The sequence below is a fragment of the Oenanthe melanoleuca genome, chromosome 3, assembly GCF_029582105.1.
Source record: "Oenanthe melanoleuca isolate GR-GAL-2019-014 chromosome 3, OMel1.0, whole genome shotgun sequence".
Lineage (NCBI taxonomy): Eukaryota > Metazoa > Chordata > Aves > Passeriformes > Muscicapidae > Oenanthe > Oenanthe melanoleuca.
The window spans coordinates 25,193,606-25,212,529 of NC_079336.1; the positions used below are offsets into that span (position 1 = coordinate 25,193,606).

Below are 18,924 nucleotides of genomic sequence, written 5' to 3' on the forward strand. Positions count from 1 at the left end.
CAAAGAAAGATTAGAGTTGGCACTACAGTCTGGTGTCTAAGTCTAGGGAAGACTCAGAGAGGATCTCACTGAAGCATGTAAATATCTCAAAGGTGAGTACCAAGAGGATGGAGCCAGACCCTTTGTGATGCCCAGTGAGAGAATGAGGAGCAGCAGCCATAAACAAAAACACAAGAAGCTCCACCTCAACGTGAGTAAGGACTTTACACTGAGGGTGGCACAGCACTGGAAGAGGTTGCCCACAGAGGCCATGGAATTTCCCTCTGTGGAGACACTCAAAGCCCACCTGGATGTGTTCCTTTGTCACCTGCTCCAGGTGACACTGCCTTGGCAGGGGGATTGGACTGTGTGATATCCAGAGATCCCTTCCAACCCTAATGATTTTGTGAGACTATGATTCTGTGACAAGCAGAGACACATTATGAAATAAATACAAAAGACAAACAGAAAATCAGTAACTTTTCAAATACAAAATAGACCAAAAAATTCCGGGAAGAGTGGGAACACTGCAGTCCATTTTGTTAGGTGTGGATAGTTTGTTGCTTGTTTTTAAGAGCTACATTTGCTTTTCATTTTCCAAAGTGATTTTGGTAGAAATTCTCAAACCCTGAAAAACAGGTTTGTGTTTGACTGAATAAGCCCTTTTTATCTACAGTTCTGCAACCACCCTGAGGGAGTTCAAAATGCTCATAATGATTTATATAACAAGGTTTACTCACCTTAGCTGTCAAGGACAGTTTCAGAACAAATACTGAAACCAGCATGGCATCTGTAACTTTCAAACCTGACACTGATGATTTTATCTTGTTGTTTATTTTTTTTTTTTAAAGCTTAATTGGCATATTGAATTTGTGACTTTAACTGACCAAACATATTCAAAATTTCCATATGGTGCAATTTTTAGCCCTGTCTTAGTTAATTCTCTGTATTCCCTTTCTGGTAGACAAACCTACTCCGCAGGATTTTCTGCAGAGAAAGAGAATATAATCTTTCTTTGATATTAACTGTATCTCAACAGCTGTCAAGACTTGGGACAAGTACTGCATTCTTGCTGTCACAAGGAAGCCAAAATTTTGAACTCTGTTTCTCCAACAAGATTTTAGAAAAAGAAGATAAAAAGTCCCAGGTTTCATGACACACTTTTCCGTTTCTTAATCTTGTGTTGGTTAAGAGCAAGACTCCTGGAATACTTTCCAAGTTCTTGCAAAAAATACCTCTTGCTTGGAAACCTCTACTCCAGGGGCTGTGAGAGAGAAGAAATCAACTTGTGAAGCAATAAGGCCATATGGCCTTCCATGTGAAATCCCCATTTCAGAAGTTATCTCTAGGAATAGACTTCAACTGATTTTATGCCTTCTTTGAACTAATCATGGAAAAAACCATAAAGGTAGGGGAGAGAGTAATATAATCAATTGTTCACAGCAGTGTTGCAAGGATCTTAAAGGAATTGAGTAACAGACTTTCAAACAAGTCTTCTTTAAAGTAAAAGCAAAACTATAAAACTATTAATGTTTCTATAAAAGGGAGGGACTCTGTTGGAATTTCACAGTTAAGTCAGCTACTCAATTGCACTTGGGTAAGTCCAAAATGGTTTGTTCTTTTTTTTTTCTTTTTTGTCATAATGAGGATGAAACTCCAAATTTTATTACAAGAAGTGTGACAACTTCCTTATTGCTTGATTTCAGGAGTTTTCATTCTCCAGAAGTCCTCTAAATGAATGATTATAGAAAGACAAGAACAGACCAAACATACAAATCTCTCTTCTAGTTTCCTACTATTCTTCAGCTCTGAAATAGCTTTGATAGCTTTCACACTAATAACTTAAATCTTCTCTGGTCAGTATCCTATTACATCTCTTTAAACAGAGATAGGAAGACAGAAGCTTCAAGCATTCAAGATACAAACATCTATAGGGTATTTTTTATGCTATAGAATATTCCATTTATTTTCTTAATAGTGTCTAAAACTAGGTTTGGGATATTTTTTATGATTACTCTATATTGAGTTGTCACTTTATACAAATATCAGGCATGAACCCCTAGAATTGCTCATTAGTCTGTCACTGCAAAACAAATCAGGATTTTTTTAATCTTCCTTCTGTGCCTGTGCACCATTTCAAACATATGTGCAGCTTCATTATGCCATTTCATAGTACAATCCCACAGTGTCCTAAATTTCTTTCTTCTGCTAATCTAGTTAATCAGTTCTTCAACTGATCAATTTGATTTTCTCACTGAATTGTTTTTCATTCCCCTGATCATTCCATTTTCAAGGCATTAAAGAACTTACTGGCTTGTAGAGTTTCACTACTGATCTTCAGCTACAATAAACATTTACTGTTTTACTGTTTCCTACCCTCTAGCTGTTCTCTTTAAAAAACTGTTTTATGGAACTTGGCAGCAGACTTCTGGAAATTTAGAAAGCTTCCATCAATCCATTATTCACACAGCACCTAACTCTTCCAAATCTGACAAGAAGTTTTAGGGCATAATTTCTCTTTAAAACCCCCCTAAACCAGACATGTTGACTGTTTCTAACTAGCTAATATTTAGCTGAGTGTTCAGCAATTCTATTCTTAAATATTATTTCTATTACCTTAGCTGATACAGCAGGACATCAGTCTTATAGCTTCCTGGAGCTATCCTAAAACCTTTTCTGTCATTACAGTTAATGTCTTACCTGAAAATAGCTGGTCATTGAAGACATGAGAAATTTCTAAGGCTCATTTTCTCTGTTTATTCAACTATCACTCATATAGTTTATTTTCCAAAAGGTATATTTTGAAAACTCACATTCAAATGAGGAAGCCAACCTAATTGTTTCCTCAGTTTCTTATAAGTGAAGACAGAAAATAAAGTGCAAAAATATGTAAAGTTTTTCTGTAACGTCCCTGGCTTCTCCATTTTTTGAAATATTCATTCATCAACCTTGCTCACAGATATCCTGCTCTTGAAATACAGAGGAAAATTGTGTTAATAGAAAAGATACATTTTTCTGGTTGTTCTTCAAAGCCTTTTTGATCTGCCTTATATTTCTGTTTAGACTAGTTTCAGAATTTACCACCTTTAATTTTCTTCATTTAGACAATACTTAGCCATACTAGTTTCCTGTAGCACTTTTTGGAGTCCATTTCTAAGTACTCCATATTAAGAGAGAATCTCTATAATGGCTGCTTTAGATTGTAAAAAAAGAACACTAAATGTTCAGAGAGGAGGGCACCCAATTTTCTAGTTCTGTGGTTAGAAAAACCAGAATACACTACTGGTTTCCATTTCAGAGCTGTTTCCACAAATCACAAACATATTTTAAATACAAATATGAATGAGATAAAAAGCATGGCCAGAAAAGCCTTAGCTGATGAGGCTCTATTCTTCCTTCCCTGGCATATTCCAGCATGTAGCACTGCATAGGAGCTCCTAAATGCCTGCATTCTTTTTAAGTGCAAATTTATACCTTGACTGTCTGTGATACTTGATATCTGCTAAGTAAAGTGACAGGAGATTAAATCAACACCACGAGACATCACAGTTGGTATGCCTTATAAACAATAAAACATCAGGCAGACTTTAGCTAATTTGGAGACAGGGCTTTGATCATACTGAGCAGAAGAAAGTTAAAAGGAATGTAACAAATAAGTTATGGATCCTGTCAATAAAACACCTCTCTCATTAAATCCCTTTCTTTGCAAATGCTTGAAGGATGTGTGTGCTTCACTTTAATTTCATAGTTAACTGCCTTTCATATATGATCCAATAAATATACTTTATATTACACTTAAGGTTTCTTAAAACATATTATTTTTGCTGTATTAGAAAACAGAAAATATGAAAAATAGAAAGTTATCCTGATGATAATTTTGACTCACAAGAATTGGTACCACCATTGCAGAACTCCTGGTTAGCTTTGCACTTTTTCACTTTAGTTTTGTACACATTTGTTTGCAAACATTTTCAAACTCAGTAAGAATTCAGGAAAAAAGTCAAGTTTTTGTTAATTGGAACTCTCTAATAAAATGCTGAGACAATGTTTTTAAACCATGTATTTGTGCTTAGGTCATTGTCCACAAATAAGAAAATCTATGCATTACTACTGTTTGCTCTTTTTTTCTGTAAAAATTTAAGCGTTGAAGAATGAAAGATGAGAAATAAATTCAGTAATGAGGGCTGGTATCTTGCCCAGGAAAAACAAAAATTACTGATAATTCTTGTTAAGGAAACTGCTCATCCCTCCAGGATCCCCTCTGTCAGTCGCCCTCTCACACCTGAGCTGGGACCGAGGTGCAGCTACACCCCAAACTCTCACAGTCACACCAGGCTTCTCAGCTGGCTCAGCCCTAGCACAGTCTCAGATGAATCAACCCTTAAAATAATTTAATCTTGGTCCAGTAACAAAATTTAAAAAACAACAGCTCAAGCTGGTGCCTCTGAGGAGGAACCCGAACAAAGGAGCCCCTGGGCTTTTACCCTCCCACAGGAAAGCCTGGAGCCCTCAGCTCCTGCTGTGACTTTGGGTGTCCAGTCCCCTGGCCAGGCCACAGGACCCCAGGTCCTTTGTGGGACAAAGGGTCAGTGATTCCTGGCCTTTTGCTTTGGGCTCCCAGAGCTTAACCTGCAGCTCCCACTGCAGCTGCTCACTGAGATACCAGCACTGAATGGATTCCTCAACACTTACCAGGACATTCTTCCTTTTCTTAAACAAGCTCAAAAGTGAAAACTGTTCAGAATGAATTATAGTTTGGCTCTGAAGCCTTTTTATAATCAGCTTCAGCAAAAACCTACAAACACATTTTCATGGGTAATTTTTCTTCTCCTTCTTACATTCTCCTGCTTCATACATTGTCTGTAACTTTCTAGCATTGTGGTTGGTGTATTCAGAGAGTCAATATAAAGCCAGGGACATGAAAGGCAAGAGGGCCAAATAAAGAAAGCAAGAAATCACAGAAGAACTAGACCATTCTAATACAAGAAGTAAGGACCTAAAAAAAGCCTTTATCACCAATATGTGTAATTATCTTGTACAAATTCAAGTGGAAAAAGCAGAACTTCTAGTTTGATACCATGATATAATGACATTGTCAATAGATTTTGTTAACTGACAGATAAATCCTTATTCAGCAAAAAGCAAAGAAAATTCTTGGATCATCCTGGCAATAGATATATATGTGTTTGATAACAATTAGTCTACAGAATTTTGTTTCAAAGAATAATGCTAAAATCTTATCCAAATTTCACAAACAACTCCAGGACTAGAATATAATTTTTAACTGTTGTAACATATGTCTAGCAAACAAGAGATTTAAGATTCTAACAAGTATTTACATATTTTCTTGATGGGCCTATACTTTTTTTCTTTGTCTTTATAATGGAAATATTTGGAGACCAAATGTTAACATGCAAGAAAAATAATTACTGATTAATCTTATCCCTCATGTTAGACACAGCAATTCTAGAATATGTGGTAGGTGTGATATGCAATGAACTGTAAGATCAGCTATTTCATTAAGTTGTAGACTCAGGTTGTATATTTGGAGTTTAATTGAAATGGTGCTTCCACTTAAAAATAATTTTGCTCGTGAAGAAAATAAAAGCAAACACAATTAATTAATTTAAATACTATTGTAACTTTCTAAGAAAGGGCAGGAAAGTTACTATTTGATTACTACAGTGTGGGGGGTTCATTTATTTGAATTTAATTTTGCATTTAGAATCATCCGTTATCTTCCCAAGTAAAGCCTATAAATCTAATTTCAAGTAAAATGTCAAGACATTAAAAGAAATAGGGAAAGTCCCACAATATTTAAAGTCAGTTTATTCTGAAAAGACTCTTGATGCAAGTCCTTGGTTTTCTCCATCTAATTTCAAAGGGTTTTTTTCACAGTCTCGGAAATTATGACTAGGATCTGAAGGTGGAAAAAAACGTTGAGTTCTGATGGCGCACTTAAGAATCTGCCAGTTTTAAGCCCTTTAAAGGCACTACTGCAAAACTAAGGCAGTGGGAATGGCTGCAGCCATACAGCAACTTTCTGTGTTGATGAGTAGAGCTCCATGCAGTTTGCTACATCAGCAGAAATCAATGTCCTTTACAGACAGAACCGAAATTCTTGCAAAATCTGACCTTAAAAATAACATTTATGAAACACATATATTATAATGATAATAAATGTGAAGTTGCCACCTGTTCCCAAATGGAAAATCCTATTTCAAAGTTTATTTATTTATTTTTAAGTTTGAACCTTACAGTTATGCATCTGAATTTAAACAAATCAAAAACTGACAAATAGTAGAGTACATTAGAACATTTTTCCCCCTGAAACACTGTGCTGTTTTTCTTTTGAGCCTGCTGAGACTTTCAATTATGAAATCAAATCTCACCTTATCATCTGTCATCTCCTGGGAAACAAAAACATGTTGACCTTACCTCCTACTGCTTAGAAGGATGAGTCATTTATTTGCCTCATTTCCAGAGATGAAATGCACCTGTGTAAGAAGTTGCTTACATTTTATAGGCCAATGCTGTATTATTCCCAACAAATTACATTCCCAGCGATTACCCTATGCATTAGGTAAACACTTCAGTACTTGAGGAATTACTATTACTTTTCTTGTCACTCTTACTATTTTTTTCCTAACACAAATCTGAGTGAAGTGGTACCAGTAATAACCTAATCGAGCTTGTACCACATTTGCTTCATAAAGGCATTTTAACCAATTGATAAGTGAAAGCTGCTTATAATAGTAGCCTTTAGTACTACAAATTAAAAGTACTTTTTAAAGTAAGGCATTCTCTAAAAGCAAAGATCTGGAAAAAATGTATTCAGAAATTTTATAATGAACTTGGTGATTATGAGCGGGTACTTTGCAATCCCATCAAGGTAATGTTATATTGCTATAACTAAAGTTATTTTACTGCAGTAAATGTTGGTATTGAAATGTTTTCATTTGAAATTAGTAAAGAGTAATGATTACCCATCCATTACAAATATAGTGGATTAAGCTTTAATAGCTCTAAAGCATACAGAACAATGTTTATAGTGCTGGAGTTCAGTGAAATGATTATTTAAACAGCTTCTACAAATTAAGTCTGAGAACATTTGTATCATTTGTATGACCTACACTTGCTTACCCTGCAAACGGGGCATGATACTTTCAACAGTTGCTATAGCAATAACAGTAATGATTTTTAAGTAGCAAAGAAGGTGCCAAAGTAAAAATCACTTGAAATAACCTTATCTAACAATAAATCACTGAAACTTTATTTGCTCATTTTTCCTTTTTCCTAATTAAAAAAAGAGTACATTTGATAAAGGCAATTTTCAGCTAACCGCAATAAGACATTGAAAAAATGTTTATAAGACTGATATATAATATAAATAAAGTATCTACATTTTAGAAAGAAAAACTCATAGAGCCTACATTTTAAAATTGGTGTAACAAAACATATGCAGCTAGCTGAGGCTTTAAGAACCAAAAAAGAAAGATGTCCAGAATCCAGAAGAAATGTAGAAAATACTGTAACTGTAATTATAAAAACTCAAAAGATAAAAAGAACTCTTCTCAGCAGTTGGGATGCTGGAGTTTTCAATGTTTTCCAATACTTCAAAATTCATAAATGTGTTAAGATGCCCCAAAGCACAAATTCCATCTCAAAAGATGGAAAGCAACAGCACTTCATTTTATGAAATGAAATTTCAGGAATTTCTGTGAGTCCCAAGATGTCCAAACAATGTTTGTTCAAGTGCTTCACTGTGCTGCTGTGTCAGATGTGTGAGTAGACTTTTGAAGAGAATAGGAAACAGAAAGGGCATGATGTTAAACTAGAAGGGTGTCTGCAGCCATTTGTTTCCCGTGGTCTCAATGACCTCTCCTACGATCCCAGCAGTAACTTGGGGATGTAGGCTGGAATAGGCAGACAAAGAAACCCAAAGGTGACAAAGCAGACATAAAGGACATTGTGTTTCATCCTAAACCAAAATTCAATGCACAGTTTTTATGCCAGTAGTGCCAATTCCTGACCAGCCATATTAGCTCATGGAAGAATAACTGAAATAAATGATCGAACTGATTATCTAATATACACTTTGCATGTAGAAGCAGCTCAAGTAAAATACAGTGAATTTGTACTGGAGGTCTCCATACTCAATGTAGGCATAGATTTCATTGCATCCTGTGATTGGAGGATTCAGGTGTTTTATTCCTTAGCCAGGAGTTGGTAGTTCTAATACATATAATGTGCTGTTAATGTGAACAATCTAAATCTTAAACAAAAGTTTGAAGGCTGAATTTCTAACCAAGCAATTCTTATGCTTTTATTTATGTGAGCTACTGAAGTTCATCACCTTGACAATGTAGGAATGTAAATTCTGAAATTTTGCCAAGTCCTTGTCGTCAGATATTGTTTTATACAATTCCTGAAGCTACTATCTTTAAGTGAATGGAAGATAAATAACAGAGTTTAACAGTTCTTTACTTGATCTTGAGAAAGTCTATTCAATGTGGAAAAAATCCAGCGAGGTTACAGTGAAAAGATCTCCCATAACTAAGGAATTTTGGATGAGTCAGTATTATAGAACTTGGCTCAATTTTTCAGTCTTGAGCAGGAACCTATCTTTCAACATGATGGGTGTCCAGCAGTCTTAAATAAAAGCTGTAAGATTTAATGGTTCACAATTTTAGAGGCGGTCAGGATTATAACTTAGCACCAGAGCATCACTGATAGATACTCTATTTCCTTTTTACATTTAAGGTTTAGGAAAAAAGGTGGAATATAAAAGGCAAGCAAATACTAGAAATAAAAAATAACATATCTTAGATAGAAAAAATAACTTAAGAATTAAGTACAAAAATAGACCTATCTGCTTCAATGCATGGTATGGAAAAAAAATTAAATCACTTCTCTTCTTTCCCCCTACTGCTTTTTGATATAGACCAATGAAAAATAAGTATAGCAAATGAAGTCCATTTCTAATCCTGATTATGAAATTCTTAATTTATATTCTTTAATTTTGAAATTCAAGATTTTTAATTTTAAAGTACTAAAATAAATTTAATAAAAAAAGAATTTTTTTTGGCCCAAAAGAACCTATGTTGTGACCTCATTCACATAAATCTAGTCAGCACATGAAGCTTGTTTACCAGATGTCATACAGCCACAGCTAAGAGCTGTAGCTGAGTGTCTAAATGGGTACTGATTATCCCTCTTCCAATTATTGTGAGGACTCATGGTGTGATAGGTGGGCTGAACACATGCCATGCATCTTGGTAGAGTTCTATATTTTTGAAGATCTTTCAGATTTGGAAGTCATGATATTTCTAAAGGCCTGAAACCTATTTATATGAAGTGGGTTTGCAGAAGCCACAGAAGCCACAAACACCAGAATAACTGAAACACCTGGTGTTAAGGTTAACTTTCAGAGGAAATACTAATATGACATAATATTGTCATATGTAATATGACTTCATATTACATAATATGAAGTTTGAAACCTGCCCTTCAGAATAAGAAATATGTAGCATATTGTACAGTATCAGAGACTTTTCTTCTCTCTTTGAGAGAGAAAATAAATTGTATACTGGATAGTTCTTACCCCTCAGATACTAACAGATACTAACTCAGATACCTCACAGATAGCAACAGCCATGCTGAGCTTAATTCTTAAAAGAATGTTTAAGCTATCTCTGTTTTTTTATATTAAGGTGTATAAAAAAATCTATACTTTCTTCCATACCACTAATAATTGTCTTTTGCATAAAATTCCACTTCTCTCAGAGTGCTTCTATGTTAAAGTATAAAAGCAATTAAATTCTTCTCACCAATAAAAACCCTATTATTTTTAGTAATATTTACAAAGATAAATATATTCAAAATAATCAATTAAAATTGATTATTTTCAAGTAGTCTTTGGAATCCAGAGAGGTCCCAGTTAACTGGAAGCTGGGAAGTGTTGTCCTGGTTTTCAAGGAGGACCCTGGATGTTGCATTGCACTAAAACCCCCACCTGAAAACTACAGGCCTGTCAGTCTCACTTCAATGCCCACTAAAATCGTGGAAAATACAATTCTGGGAAGCATCAAAAAATGCCTGGAGGACAACACAGTCATCAGTCACAGGCAGCAGGGCCTCCTGAACAGCAAGTCCTGCTGATAACTTGATTTCCTTCTACAACTCACCTAGTAACTATCTTAAGTACATTTTATCCTCTCCACACTTTCCTGACTTAATTATTGTGATATATAAATTCTGAACAGTGAATAGTTCTAAACAGTCATTCTAAAATTATTATTTTAGAGTGAATAGTGTAAAACCTGCTTGTGATACACACAGTGACTGAGCTGCCATATGATATGATTTAGTGTTTGTGATACTTTAAACTGCAGCATTTCTTTGGTATTTGAATATATGACAGTTTGCTACAATGCAAATCATGATGTAAGTAAGGATTAACAGCCTTGCACCTGCCCAGCCTGGAAGAAAAAAAAAGAACTTTTACAATAAATCATGCCGAATAGGCTAAATAATTTTTTTTTTGCTTTAGCCCATAAAACTGAAAAGCTGTAAGATACAAACTTTAGATGGAGAGCAGCCTTTTCCAGCCAATAAGAACAACAAAACATTTTTCATTTGATATATTCTTGATCAATTTAGATATGCAGGACAGGCATAGCCTTTCTCTTTTGCAAACAGGCACCTTGCAACTGCTTAGTTATATGTAAATGGACAGCGTTAGGAACAGTCATTTAAAAGTATTTAAGGAACCTCTAATTTCTGAAGCGGAGCTAAGGCAACAAAGACTTGAGAGAAATTGCTCCAGCTCCACACTGTGTATCTACTAATAGTGAAAAATGCATTGTGCCTTTTTTTCGGAGAAGAAAAAAAGAGAATCTATATATGAAAAATTGCTGGGAGGCCAAGCCGAGTCACAGGGTAGCTTACTGTTAATCAGGCACAATGATCTCAAGAGTATTGAGTAATCAGTTTAATCTTTATGAAAAATTGACCCATGTGACATCAAAAGAAAAAAATATAGGATTGGCTTATGAAGTCATTTTATGTTTTCCATAACTGCACATAAAGATTTACTGGCTACCTGAAATAACACAAACCCTCTGGTCAAAGGTCTGAGGTGCAGAAGCCACTGTTGCTCACAGCTCTCCAAGCCTGTTAAAATTTGAGGTAATGAGAGGGTAAAATGGTGAGGCAACATGACACACTGTAGTAGGGCTACTGCTGAGAAAGTATTACCTCTTGCTTCCAGCAGGGTAAATCTGGAAATTTTTAAGATTGATACATTGACAGACGCTGAGGGGTACCCAGGAAGAGTACAGCCACCTTATTTTTCTTCAGGCCAATAATATGTACTATTTCAACTTTTGTTCCTAAACATGTCCTCCTGAATATCCTATCCCCTGCTACCTCACCATGTGTGCATTTGTTTTGTCTTGTCCTGACCCTACAATGTTCCCCATCCAACTACATCTTATACTTTTTCCTTTTTACCCTCCCCATTCTACAACTCCCTTCATTGCAAACACATACCACAGCATTTTGGAAGAGTTGTTTTTTTCCTTCTTTTATTTTCCAAAGCACACTAGCCTCTTTACATCTGTACAGATATGACTGGTCTGAGAACAAAACTGAGACTGATAGTTAATGGTTAGCCAACAGTTCCTCTATTTTATTGCAAAGTCCATGTAAGCAGAGATTCCAAGCAAAGGAAAATAAATATTTTCCATTATATATATAAATTTTTTTCTGAGTAGGAATTCCCATTATCTAAATTTCAGTACAGATCAAGTTTGCTAAGATTTTGAACAATGGTTTTCAATTACAGGATTAGAGACCTTGCACTAGAATCCAATAGTGCAACCCTCCTCTCTTTGGTTCACATCCCAGATACTATCAGAACTTATCAGTGCTGGCAAGCAGTTATTTGCTCAAGGGAGGCACACAGGAACCTCTCTGCTTCCTCAACTAAGCTGAAGGAAGAGCTGAACTGACAGTGTTTACACTTCCTAAATGCTGCTAAATCATCCCTAAGGATTACTTAACTCCAGGGAATGTAACAGCATCCTTGAGGAGTAATCTGTGTGCTTGGGATACTTTTTGTATTATACCAAATAATAGGTTTTTCAAATAAATAGCAAGAGAAAGACTTTCTCAGAGGTTCTCATCACTTTAAAATCCCTTGTTATTTTAAACTGCAGAAGTTGATCATTATGATGTATTTTGAATATATTCAAAATAAGGTTTAAGAGCAAAGAATAATTAATTCAGTAATTGCACTAATTGATCCGAAATGTAAATGCAAAGTGTGAGCTACATGGAACACCTTATGTCTTTTATTTGCTATTCTTCATAGAAAAATAATCCTAATCGTTTTAGGCTCCTCAAAACCCACTACACAAATGACATTTTAAGATTTTCAAAACAGTACACTTGCTATGCTGTGAATGTTAGCCCACATGTTACATGATTTGGTTGGTTCAAAAACCTAAAAAAAAAAGCAATCTTGACATAGAATGCTGATAGTATTAAAAAAATAAAGGAAAATCTTTTGAGCTACTGGAAAAACAATACTTTCCTAGCCCAGAAATATTTGTACTGGACAATGTACTTTTTTGTTGGCTTGTGTTTTTGTTTGTTTGTTAGGTTTTTTCCAATGATATGGAAGTTAATTATGCCTGTATGAAGTTTCTCAGAGTATTATTTTTCAAAGAGAGAAGATGCTATTGAGGATTTCTCTGTTCCAGGAGTGCATGATATGCATAGATCTCACTCTCTTTTAAACTCTAAATTACAGGAGATACTGACTGGCATAAATACTGTTCTCAAATTACCTCCTATCTGAAACTCAACATCTGCTGTCATTGGCAGGTATGCCAAGAGTTTTATTCCCAATATCATGATTCTTTCTGCTTCAAAGTAGCTGGGAATATCAAGCACAATGAACCTCTTTGCAGATGGACAATGCAAAGCCTAGAAGACTTAGAATTAAGACTTTGAATTTAGATTTACTAGAACAATATTGTTGATTAGAAAGCAGAAGTTATTTGTCAAGTCAAAAGGGAATTTAAATTAATTTTGATACAGAAACCTAGAAAATGTCAAACTATGTATAGTTTTTTAAATGAAAGGTTTAATTTCTTTTTAAGTTTTTTCTTGTTGTGACAGCCATTTACATGGAATTCCCACAGATTTTCCTATATACCTGACTTGCTTAGAAGTCTAGGCACAAAGCAATGAGAGAAAGAATACACTTAAAAGTTACAGACTATCAAAATGCTTTTGCCTGTGGGGCAGCAGGTTGCACTTAAATCAGACTAGAATTAGACCAGGCTTGCAATTACTCTTCTAGGTACTCTTTATCAGAATTCTAGTAAAAATGACTGCTTGTGATAGAGGTCTGGAATGTTATTAAGTTCAGACTTCTAGCAATTACAAATATAGTGCAAATAATAGATCAGTGTTCAAACCACTCACTTTGCATGAAATTCCATACTAGCCTACATAGCTAGAAACCTCACTATGTCAAAAGTAATTATCTTTTTGAGCTAGCAGGTATAATATGTGTTTAAAAACGGTATATGATTACAGATACTGAGAACAAGGAAATTACAGTGGAATGAATAGTAATATGTCTGGCCAAATTGATAAAAGACAAAGCTTAAAGGAATAATGAGACTGATGTCAAATCCAGTGAATATAACATAAACAATTCAATATGATAAAGAAGGATTAGGAGGCAAAGGCATCATGTAGTTTCAAAATTTTTCAGAAACCAAGTGTATACTGCTGTAATTTAATGGAACTTGATTAAGGAGAAAGCTGAAAAAGCATTACATTACATTATAAAGAAAGACTGTGTGTAAAACCCCAAAGCCTGAATTTTGCTTTCTTCTAGAAGCATTTAAGCAATAATGCAATCAAGATCAAAATTTTTGCAGAGCAAGACTCTAAACAAAATAATACTGAACATGAAGAGCTTTGTAGTAATGTACCAATTTGATTATTAGTAATATATTCAGAATATATATCATATGTTACTTAGGAGTGTTAAAGGAAATAATGAAATATTGAACACAGCAATTACAGTAGATAACTCAATAGAGGGATGAAAATCCATTTCAGTAAAGTATTTGCTTAATATATGTTTTTCTCCATAATTAATAGAAGTAAATCCAGTTAGCTGCTGTGTAGTAGCAGATGTGTTGTTAACATTCATATCTGGCTTTACCGGGTTTTGTCCTTCAAATGTCTTTGTGATCTCCACGATCTACATACATTACACAAACAGAAAAGTCTAAACAACATTCAATTCCTTTGCCAAAACCAAAAGTACAAAGAAGCAGAATGGTATAAATTAAGGAAAGGAGAAAAGTTTGCATCTTATCCCAGAGCAGACATCTAAAGCAGATGGAGTGATTTTTCTTCATTTATTACACTGATATAGTTTACACAGATTAATTAATGGATAGCTACAGGTAAGATGAATCCCACTCTTGGTAACTAACAAGATACTTGCATAGAAGTAAATTCTGAGAGTCTTTATAAACAGTGTCTGAAAGGCAGTTCTGTCCTAACCATTACAGGGCATCACAGCAACTGAGGTTTGAGGGGACCTCCGAAGTTTATCTAGTTTAATCTCACCTGTTCACAGTGCAGTCAGCTACAACAGATTTCTTAGGATATTGTCCAGTTCAATTCCAAATATCTCCAAGGATGGAAACTGCAATCTCTCTGGCCAACCAAAAAAAGGAAAGAGGAAGGAAAGAGAGGAAGGAAGGCAGGGAGGACAGAAGGAAGGAAATTTTCCTGCATTCAGTTTGTGTCAGTTGCTGCTTATTGGGCAATTACTTGCAGAGCATGGGAAGTAATTACTGGCAGAGCATGGGAAACTGAAAAAGTCAAACAGAACTCCACAGAGTGCTAACAGACATATGATTAAGAACTTAGATCATCCCCTCTGGTCACATAAAAACATTTCAATAATGATAAATATATTTTTTATAAGAATAAATGTATTTACAAAACATTATTTGCCACAAGCAATGTCATGGCAGTGGAAAAGCACACCTGGAGACCAGATCAAAAAATATATTTTTCTGCCATCTCTCATAGTCTTTTCCTAGAGGTCCCTGCTACTCTAGGCTATCTTAGAACTTGCTGTATCTACTGATTTTCAGATGAAAATAACTATTCTAAAATATATTATAAATATGTAGCATGAATTTAGGTTATCTGGGTGGGTCATCAGTATTTTTTCTCAAGTTTTAGTAATACAGGTTATTAATAAATACACTAAATCTATAAGTACAGAAGAGTACATTTGTTTTAGCAGCTTGGCATGTTTCTTCTACTATAGATACACCAGTGTATTAAAGATCTTACTCATCCAAGTGCATTTCTCACTTAGCTTTTTAATAGTCTTATTTCTTCCAATAAAAAAGACATAGATTTGCTTATGCATCAACATAAGGGCAGCTATTACTTTTGGGAATGCATTGTTGTTCCTTATCTATTTTTTCCCACTGTAAAACTCAATCAAACTAACAAACCCCCAAAGCAACAACAACAACAACAAGTCCCTTTAGGTCGTATCTTGATCAGTTGGAAATCCACAGTGGTATGCTCAGGCAACTTGACCTCTAGAGTACAGGCACACTATCAGGAGGCAGTTCTGGCAGTATGAATTTGATCTGTGTCTTTATGGATGCACACTGAGAATGAAATCTATGTATACAAGCATTCACAAGAAAACAACTGTATTCTATACCCCACAAAAATGTTTTATTTGTCCTTTGGCATATTTATACATATCTTTCCTAGTCTAGGATACGTTTTTCCCCCTAAGTGATTGAAATCAATGATAGAAAATAATTTTTTTCCAACACAAGCCCTCAAGCAAAGAATGAAAAGAAAAAAAAAGCAAACAAACCAAAAAAACCTTCTCTTTGGCTTTATGGGTATTCATTCTGTTTTATTAAGGTATAGTACAAATATGTCGACCAAACCAATCAATATTCCCTAGTGCTTAATTCCGGAATTCTTAGGTTTTCATGTGTCCTTGTAATTCCCTCAATTTATTTCTGAAATATTGTAATGTTCTAAAAATTGTACTGCTTTTAAAAAAAGCATCCATCATTTCTCTCATTTTGGAACGAGAAGTAGCAAATTAATTACACTCCATACAAAAAAAAATTATCCCAAGAAATATACCTTTTTCTCTGTACCTATTTTACATTAAAATGTTGATTATACTTATACTAAAACCATAGAAATACCTGCTGAGTTAATACGTAATTATGATGAAAAGAACACCTGAAATCCTGAAAAGGTTATTGTAGTGAGGTGAAACTGTTCAGCTGCTGATCTCCTGTCAGCATTGCAGCAGCCTCCAACCTGTTTCTATATTGATCTAGTAGCCTGTGTGGCAGAACGTGAAGAAAAGCCATCTGTGTCAGGTATGGCAGCAGGTGCCACATCAGCTGCTGCTGGACGACAATAAATCTCATCCAAGCACCTGGCAACTTCAACAGAGACTTTTAGCTCAGCATAGAAACACCCCACCACCTCAAACAGTTCTCTGAATAGAAATGGGAAACTCAACAGAGCACCAGCTCTCTATTCCACTGCATATGTACTGTGAAGTCTGGTAACAGGGCTTACTCATGGGTTCTTTATCAGGCACAGCAGTCATTTTTTTCAGTGCAGTATTGCTAATAAACTTATAAGGTAGAACTTGAAGCAGGATAACGGGTATTAAAAATAAACAGTTTGTCATTAAAATTTTACAAATTTCTGTTTGCAGAGATGTGACTTGTGCCAATAAAACCAAATAGGATATCTCATCATTAAGGGATTAAAACAATGACAGCTTTTCAGCATGTCCATCAGTAACTCTACACCTGAAGTTTTTTGCAGGAAGAAGATACACATAAGAACACTTGATCAGATTGTTTTAAAAATATTTTAGGAGTCTCACATACATTTAGAAATAGATATGTTTTGAACTCAGAACTACTATTTACTATGTCGACGAAAAATAGTTCTTGTGATACACTACTCATCAGAATGCTTCAGAATGTACCCTGACCTCATGAACTACAGATCTCCATGTATGGATCATGCAGTTTTGTCTTCAGTATTAGCTGAATTTCCTCTATTGTCAGCCGTTTAACAGTACCTAATCATTTTGTCAAGTTTATATTTGCCTCTTTAAAGAACATAAGTGATGAAAATGATGATTATAAAGAGACAGTTTTTGAAGGAATATAGACAGGCAATATCCATCAAAAATGGAAGATGAGTATGTGATTCTTGTGAAGGAAAAGCAGACAAGTGGTAAAGTCAATCAATCAATCAATCAATCAATCAATCCAAAAACAGCAAAAAAAAACCAAAGCCCAAACCAAAACAAAATGCACAAACAAGCAAAATAAACTCCACCAAAACAGGACTCAGCTTATTTTTTATAAAAGTAATCACTTTGAAGAGGTATATAAGCAAAAAATTCTGAAACTATCTGTAAAGAGAATGAATGCCTGACACACACTACCTGTATAATGCTATTTTTAGTAGTATGGAGAGGCCACAATGAAGGTGCAATCTTCCCAATAAAATGCTGCACTTCTGTTACTTTTGACTTTTTTGCAAATGCTTTCAAAATAACAGGACAAGCAATTTTTGACTTCCCAAAAGCATCACTACAAACTATTAGAGTGGCAGAGGTTTTGAGAGGTTTGTCTAATATATTTTCTAGTCCAAAAAACATCTAGATGCACAGAAAAAGAAGCACTCAGAAAACACGTGAAATAGGAAAAAATAATCAAAATTCCCATGGAGTAAGAAAAATTATCTTTCTCTCCTGCTGACTAGCCAAGGAAGAGGTGAAGATTGACATTAGAATCAGAGTCTATTGAACACAATATGAGGCATATGACATTGTACACTGAGAACTGAAAACCCAGATTAGAGAAAGTGGAGTTTTCCTTACTGGATGTGAAAGACGCTGGGAAAAATTATTTGGAGAGAAGAATAATTTTACAGTTACATAAAGGTGCAATTATGAAGGCATTTTGGAGTAAATAAAAAAAAAAAAAAATAGAAGGGAATGCATGAAATTAAAAAAAACTCTTAATAATTTAAATAATTATATTTTCAATATCCTTACCATTTTAGAAACATTAACAAGGAAAGAAGTTTGATATATGCTTTGTTCAGAAGCTTTTTCTACTTACCTTGGGACACCTCTCCTGTATGAAAATCAGGAGAAACATGTTTAGACCAAAATTCCATAGATACAGGCAGTGCTGATGGAAGGTCATTGTCTAAAATTCCAGCAGGAAACACTTCAGCCACTTCAGTGAGAATTTTCTTGCTTTGGGGCACAGTAGGTAAACAGGTGATATTGTTTATTCCATCAACACAAAGAAACCCAGTGGAGCAGGACTGTATAAGACAATCATTGTAATTAAGCTCACAGCTTCGTCCCTGAAAGAGAGTTTTCAAAAAAAGCCATTTTTTGAAGGCAGTTTACTTTTTGTAGTGATGTTAGTCACAACTATTGCTTTCTTTTGATTCTAAAATATTTTTTTATTATATTGAGCTGTTTATGCTTTCAGAAGTAAATATCATGTGGAAAATAGTCCTTAACTAATTTAATAGTATAGTTATTTTGTATTTATATTTATAGTTATAATGTATTTTTAATTTTAACTAAGTGACATTTTTACTCTGATTATCAATAAAAATAACTTCCCTAGAGACTTGTAATTGCCATGTATCAAAGACAAGTATCAAAGACAATACTGTTATCAGCAATTAAAACTGATTAAAATAATAATCTTCAGTTAGTATGTAGGTTTACAAAAGACCTTTTACAGAGGACTCTGCTGTCTAAAAACCTATGGCTTGCTCTGACTTGCACGC

At 34.7% G+C, this 18,924-nt stretch overlaps 1 protein-coding gene across 1 annotated transcript in view; it reads right to left on the reverse strand.

Moving 5' to 3' along the window:
• The window catches only part of EYS (eyes shut homolog), a 674,079-nt gene that overhangs the window by 300,007 nt on the left and 355,148 nt on the right, over positions 1–18,924 (reverse strand). Inside the window, exon 31 of the mRNA XM_056488606.1 lies at positions 18,234–18,486. Coding sequence (XP_056344581.1) covers positions 18,234–18,486 — 253 coding nt within the window. The remainder of the gene's footprint in view (positions 1–18,233; positions 18,487–18,924) is intronic.